Source organism: Pseudorasbora parva, chromosome 4 (genome assembly GCF_024679245.1).
Source record: "Pseudorasbora parva isolate DD20220531a chromosome 4, ASM2467924v1, whole genome shotgun sequence".
Classification (NCBI taxonomy): domain Eukaryota; kingdom Metazoa; phylum Chordata; class Actinopteri; order Cypriniformes; family Gobionidae; genus Pseudorasbora; species Pseudorasbora parva.
Window position 1 is genome coordinate 13,730,735 of NC_090175.1, and position 6,727 is coordinate 13,737,461.

At 39.0% G+C, this 6,727-nt stretch overlaps 1 protein-coding gene across 2 annotated transcripts; it reads left to right on the forward strand.

Annotated features, from left to right (window-relative positions):
• Positions 1-232: 232 nt before the first annotated feature.
• LOC137073919 (calcium homeostasis modulator 1) lies at positions 233-6,182 on the forward strand. Of its 2 annotated transcripts, none has more exons than XM_067442630.1 (3): positions 233-323; positions 4,181-4,766; positions 5,347-6,182. In XM_067442630.1, exons 2-3 carry the CDS (start codon positions 4,215-4,217, stop codon positions 6,019-6,021), a joined length of 1,227 nt encoding a protein of 408 aa, XP_067298731.1. In that variant the 5' UTR covers positions 233-323; positions 4,181-4,214; the 3' UTR covers positions 6,022-6,182. The 2 variants fall into 2 exon arrangements, with proteins under 2 accessions (XP_067298731.1, XP_067298732.1); XM_067442631.1 differs by lacking the exon at positions 233-323 and adding an exon at positions 1,186-1,218.
• The last annotated feature ends 545 nt before the right edge of the window (positions 6,183-6,727 follow it).

The following is a 6,727-nucleotide window of genomic DNA, read 5'->3' on the forward strand; positions in this document are numbered from 1 at the left end:
TTAATTAATAACACAGCAGCCTTAATCAAACTTCAGAAGTTTTCCAGCAACTGCCCCGAAACCCAAAATCCCGCAGAAGATTCGATTTGAATAGGGTGAGGCAATACCTTTGCATGCGCTCCGGGCCACACTGCCTGTTACCATGGTATCACCAGGTATGTAAATACATATGTAATTTGCTATGTGTACTTCAAGAAACACAAAGACTATTGCACACTAAAACTGAAATCATGATGTTTAGAGGGACAACCATATAAACAGACGGAACATCAACAGATCAATCACATTGAATAGGGAACCGATTGCATCACGTGGAGAATAAGGTGTGTAGGTTGTTTTGTGTTCTAGGACTGAAACTTATAACAAATCCTCTGCTTTGATAGGTGAATTATAATTGTTTTTTGAGTTGATTTCACAGAGACGGATTAATATTTGGCTGAATTCTGTAAGATATATCTGACTGACTGTTTGTAATCCATATTTTTCCTTATATGTTTTTCTGTACAATACTATATTTAATACTGTTTTTAATAATTTTGTTAGCAAATGTAACACTTGGTCTTATGTACAGTTCATCAGTGCGCATCAAAAAATATTTAGCCCTGAATTTAAGATTTTAAAAAATTCCATTAATTTGGATTACAGTTTTTACATACACAATAATCGGGTTACATGTCATCAATAAATCCAATTTCTTTCAATCTCGTATACATTTACGTTTCACGACTAGAATATGCATCACATAAAGTGTTTTGTTTAGTTTAGTAATTAGTTTGTGTATGCTAAAACTGTGTAATCCAAATGGATGGAACTTGAATATAAAATTCAATTTCATTATTTTATTAATTCCAAATGGATATTTTACATATTTTCCCCATTAAACATCCACTTTACGCAAGTAAAATAGGATTTAAATGCATTTCATGTTGACTTTAATATATATATACAGCTCTGGAAAAAATTAAGAGACCACTGCTATTTTTTCTTAAATCAGCATCTCTACAAGAATGGAAGCCATTCCATTCCAATGTCTGTTGAATTCCAACACAGGCACAACTCTAGCACAGGCACAACTGAATGGGGTGCTGATTAGGTGATCACCTGAACCAAATCTTATTTAATAAAGAAAAGTATAAAAAAAACACTTTTGTGGTCATCACTATTCTCTTGCAGTAGGATCAGCTGGATGGCAAAAGCAGTGCTAGTAGAACCTCAAAAGTAATTGGAATCAAAAAATAACTATTGACCATGCCAAAAAAAGTTGAAAAGGAAAATTTTGAGTGAGGAAAACAAGGGTTTTACTGGCAGAGGGATACAGTGAGCGTCGGGTTGCATCCATCCTTAAAGGTGCCCTAGAATGATTTGAAACAATATGTTAAATTGTTCTCTGATATCTACATAGAGGCTATGTGGCTTATTTAAGGGAAAAAATTGTCCAGATACAGTTTTACAGGTCCATTGACAACCCTATAAAATTGTCCCTAGGATGTAATGCTCTGTTTTTCTCTTATTTGGAAGAGTCATGAATATTAATGTTGAGCTCTGCTCTGATTGGCTTATTTCAGCAGTTCACAGCAGTTCAGTGAAGCGGCTCGTGAGTCCTGACCGTCCTGACAGAACACAGACCGACTAAATAAAACTTTAAGCAAAACATCTCAAATGGAGATTGATAAAATGCAGCTTGTTTATTTGGTGTTTTCAGATCATCTGCACGCGAGAAAGAGCTCGAGAAATTAAATCCCCCAAAAAGAGCTTTTCTGCGAAAAGAAACTCGTATACACTCCGGTTTTTACCTAAACCTGTCCAATCTGGCAACCATATGCAGGCGAGCTCTCTCTCGAGCACGGACGATCTGAAAACAACAATAAACAAGTAAGCTGCATTTTATCAATCTCCATTTGAGATGCTCTGCTTAAAGTGTGTCATTCAGCCTACATTTTAGACTTGTCTTTTTTCGTCAACGATATTGCATGTTTATATAACGTTAGTCACAATGTATGTTACGCAAGGTTACGCAGTGATTGTGATGTAGCCTAATCTGAAATACAAATAGGCAAAAACATCATAGGAAACACCATACTTCAGATCTCCAAAATATAAATATATAACTTATATTTTTACAAAATGAATAGCCTTGTCAAATGACTATCGTTTTAACTTATGGTGGAAAAGGTGACGTTTGCTAGAAGGATTGAGTGAACGATCTGTAAGCAACGTATCTACGTTTGTATTTTGTAATACAAAATAATATGACCCTTTGTGATTAGACACACTATTTAGTTTGGTATGGTACTTGGAGTTTCCTATTGTTACTGTACTAGCATCTTGCGTTATCTAGACAATGTGGTCTCTAAGAAACTTTCAGTTTAATCAGAAATTGTTTAAACAGTGAATAAGTGGAAAAATGACTTACTGCTTGCAGGAATACAGTTGCACCTTTCTTCACTTTAAGATGCTGAGCGAAGCTTGCTTGAAATGGGCTGAACAAACGAACGATCTTGAATTAAACTGTTGTGGTATCGGATTATAAACATCAACCATGTTGACATTTTTTATCTGTGGGAAGGATATGTTATCAGGTCTCAGGTCTCCTGCACACCCTGGAACATGAAGTGTGTCCATGCGAGCAGCTTGTTTTGATGATTCGCTCCATTTCCGCCTGACAATGAACATGTTTGGACAGATGCAAATGTTGGGGGCGTGCGTATAAATGATCCCCACCGCTTGCGTCACTGTTGGGTTTATGTTGAGAATCAATTTTTTTCCGTGGAGTTTTGGATTCACAAGATTAATATAAGAAGTAGGAGGCAATAGTGTTTGAGACTCACAGTATGTGATGTCTATGTACTGAACTCTTATTATTTCACCATGGCAAGGTTAATTCAATTTTTCATTCTAGGCACCTTTAAAATTTCAAAGACGGCTGTTTATAAGAACAAGGTCAAGCAGCAGACATTGGGGACAACAAAGCTACAGACCGGCAGAGGGCGAAAACAATTCTCCACTGACTGGAATGACCACCAACTCTTTCAAATGTCACTCAACAACCGTAGGATGACATCAAGTGACCTACAAAAAGAATGGCAAAAGGCTGCTGGGGTAAAGTGCATGGCGAGGACGGTTTGAAACGGGCTCCTTATAGGGGCAGGGCTGAAGTCGTGCAATGCTAGAAAAAGTCCTTTATCAATGAAAAGCAAAGAAGAGCCAGGCTGAGGTTTGCAAGAGACCATAAGGATTGGACTGTAGAGGACTGTAGTGAGGTCATCTTCTCTGATGAGTCCCATTTTCAGCTTTGTCCAACACCTGGCCGTCTAATGGTTAAACGGAGGCCTGGAGAGGCCTAAATCCACAGTGTCTCGCACCCATTGTGAGGTTGGTGGAGGATCGGTGATGATCTGGGGGTGATTCAGCAAGGCTGGAATCAGGCAGATTTGTCTTTGTGAAGGATGCATGAATCAAACCACGTACAAGGTTTTCCTGGAAGCTTCCTTCTGCTCTGACATTGTTCCCCACCTCTGAGGACTGGTTTTTCCAGCAGGACAATGCTCCATGCCACACAGGTCAGTCAAGGTGTGGATGGAGGACCACCAGATCAAGACCCTGTCATGGCCAGCCCAATCTCCAGACCTGAACCCCATCGAAAACCTCTGGAATGTGATCAAGAGGAAGATGGATGAAACCATCAAACAAATCCAAGCTGCATGAATTTTTGCACCAGGAGTGGCATAAAGTCACCCAACATCATTGTGAAGACTGGTGGAGAGCATGCCAAGACGCATGAAAGCTAAGATTGAAAATCAGGGTTATTCCACCAAATATTGATTTCTGAACTCTTCCTAAGTTAAAACATTAGAATTGTTTTGTTTAAAAATGAATATGAACTTATTTTCTTTCCATTATTGGAGGTCTGAAAAAAACTATCTTTTTTGTTATTTTGACCAGTTGTTTCTTTCGGCAAATACATGCTCTAAATTACAATATTTTTATTTGGAATTTGAGAAAAATCTGTCAGTAGTTTATAGAATAAAGCACAAATGTTAATTTTACCCAAACACATACCTATAAATAGTAAATCCAGAGAAACATATAATTTTGCAGTGGTCTCTTATAAAAGCTTTTATGAAAGATGTTCTGCGTATGAAATATACATTTTTAAGTAACAAATTGTCTTCTCTCACAGGTTAATATCAGGATAGACTAACCAACTTATCAATATGGATAAGTTCCGTATGATGGCCCAGATCCTCCAGTCCAACCAAGAGTCTTTTATGAATGGCATTTGTGGCATCATGGCCCTGGCTAGCGCTCAGCTCTACACGTCTTTTGAATTCAATTGCCCCTGTATCCCTGAATATAACTACTCCTATGGGATCAGTATGCTGGTTATTCCACCGATATGGTTCTTCTTTTTGGGTTTTATACTAAACAACAATGTCTCAATGCTGGCGGAGGAGTGGAACCGGCCAATGGGACAGCGGAGGAAGGACTCTACGGTCATGCGCTACATGTGTGTGTCCATTTCCCAGCGATCGCTCATCGCACCTGCGGTTTGGATCTCAGTGACTCTAATGGATGGTAAAAGCTTCCTGTGTGCTTACAGTATGGACCTGGATATGGCAGAGTTTGGCAAAAATGCAAGTGGACTTGGACTGTCTCAAGAGGAACTCTTACGAATGCTGGCCAAAATTCCATGTAAGCACATATATGATGGCCAAAAGATCCTATCGAGAGAGGCCGCCACCAGATACATATGCTGCATTTCACAGGTACTGTATGCTGATCTGCTTATTGCAGTATTTGCCACTGTTTGCATCTGTTTATTTATAACATATAAAAGTACTTAGAAGTAGCTTATATAGAGCACAAAAGTTCTATAAGTCCTTTCCACCAAAATTACCCAGAACAATTTGTACCAGAAACTTTTCCCCTCCAGAGTCCAGACCAATTGTTGTCTGCGTTTCCACCGCGAGAACTTTCCCCAGGAATTAGGGACTTTTCGGGGTTGTACTTTTTCAACAGTTCTGGAAATTTCGGGGGTGGGACTTGGGCGCCGAACATGCTGATTGGTTGAGCTCACGCAGCATTTTATTTTATAAAAGTCTGTTGCGGTGCGTCCAGTTTGCTATTCAAATCAACAATAGAGTGTAAATAATACGACCGATGGACTGACAACGAGGTTCAGGCTTTATTAAGGTTATTCACAGAGGACGAAATCCAGAATGAAAATAGACAAAACTGTCTTAATCTAAGCCCTGTCTGTAAAACCAGGCCAAAATACCATAAGTTAAGATGAAAACACTAATGTGACTAATTCATATTTGTTTGTCTATATTCTAAATGTTCCAGGGTTTTGGATGGTTGTTCCTGTTGATCATCACAATCATCGCATTTTTGATCAGAGCCATTCGGCCCTGCTACACCCAGGCCGCCTTCCTCAAAACCAAATACTGGTCTCACTACGTAGACACGGAGCGCAAGGTGTTTGATGAGACTTGCACAGAACATGCCAAAACTTTCGCCAAGGTTTGCATCAGGCAGTACTTTGAGGGTATTAGCGGGGAGATTCAGAGCTCCCATGATCCCTCATGTGGCGGTGATAGCGATGATGATGACGATAAGCCCACAAACGAAGAAGACAAACTTTTGGGGGTTCGTCGCCAGGACACCATGAACAAGGTGCTGTGGGACTGGCACACGTGCAAACCTGCGCTGAGTCTAAGAAAGTGTGAAGACGCTAGCACTATACAAAAAGGAGATTGTAGCACGAATGCTAACAATAATCAAGATGGACATGCCTGTGATAACACTGACCTTAGTGTGGGCCAAAAAGGCTTTAAGAGAGGCTATGTGAATGCTGGCCTTGATGCTGGCCAAAGCGATTCAGACAGGGGATATGATAATGCTAGCTTTTGTGTGGACCAAAATGGTTTTACAAAAAGAAATAGCAAAGCCAGCACAAGCCAAAATGGATTCACGAATGGGGGCGTTCCTTCTTCATGCAGTGCTGAAAGAAAAGCTTAGACAGTGTATTATAGTAAGGTCTGAGTCTGAGATATATCTTTTTCAGGCCTGACTACAATATTGCTAAATTGCTTTTTGTCTTAACAATCAATATACATTGATTATTGTCTTTTCTAATACATATTACTTATCACTCTATGAAACCAAAGCTTTAAATAATTATTCTAGTTTAGCGCCACCTTTTAGGGTGCAAAATATATCTGTCAGTAAAAGTCTTAACTTCATGTGATAAGATGACAAATAAAAAAACATTCTCTTCAGCACAAGATTTTGAATAGAATGCTGTTTCCCTTTGTGCCACCAGAGGCCACTATACAGCACATCTCACCACAGCAACCTTTTACATTCTGTCACCCTTTTCAGCACAAGAACTAAGGCCCTGTCCCAAATGGTACATTTCATATCTAAATTGTTATTTTTATATCCTAATTTTCCATTTGCGGTTGATATACAACTTCTGTGCACACTTTTGTAGAGCCCAGCTGATTTTTACTCGACAGTCAAAGCAATGTTACATCACGAAAGTGCGGACTGGTGTTTAGACTGCAAGTGTTTAGGGTGCCATTTGGGACTGGACCTAATATAAGGCTCTCTTAACACACATTTCATTCTATATAAATACCTAGACAATGCAACCTCTACATTTGAATAAATGTGTACTAATAATTTGTACTAATACAAAAAATTGTGCACAAAAAAATAAGTA

Bases quoted from the DNA above. Each gene is read 5' to 3' on its own strand.
- LOC137073919 (XM_067442630.1), top strand. From the start codon at position 4,215: ATGGATAAGTTCCGTATGATGGCCCAGATCCTCCAGTCCAACCAAGAG. The intron at 4,767-5,346 runs GTACTGTATGCT...TAAATGTTCCAG, and splicing joins ACATATGCTGCATTTCACAG to GGTTTTGGATGGTTGTTCCT.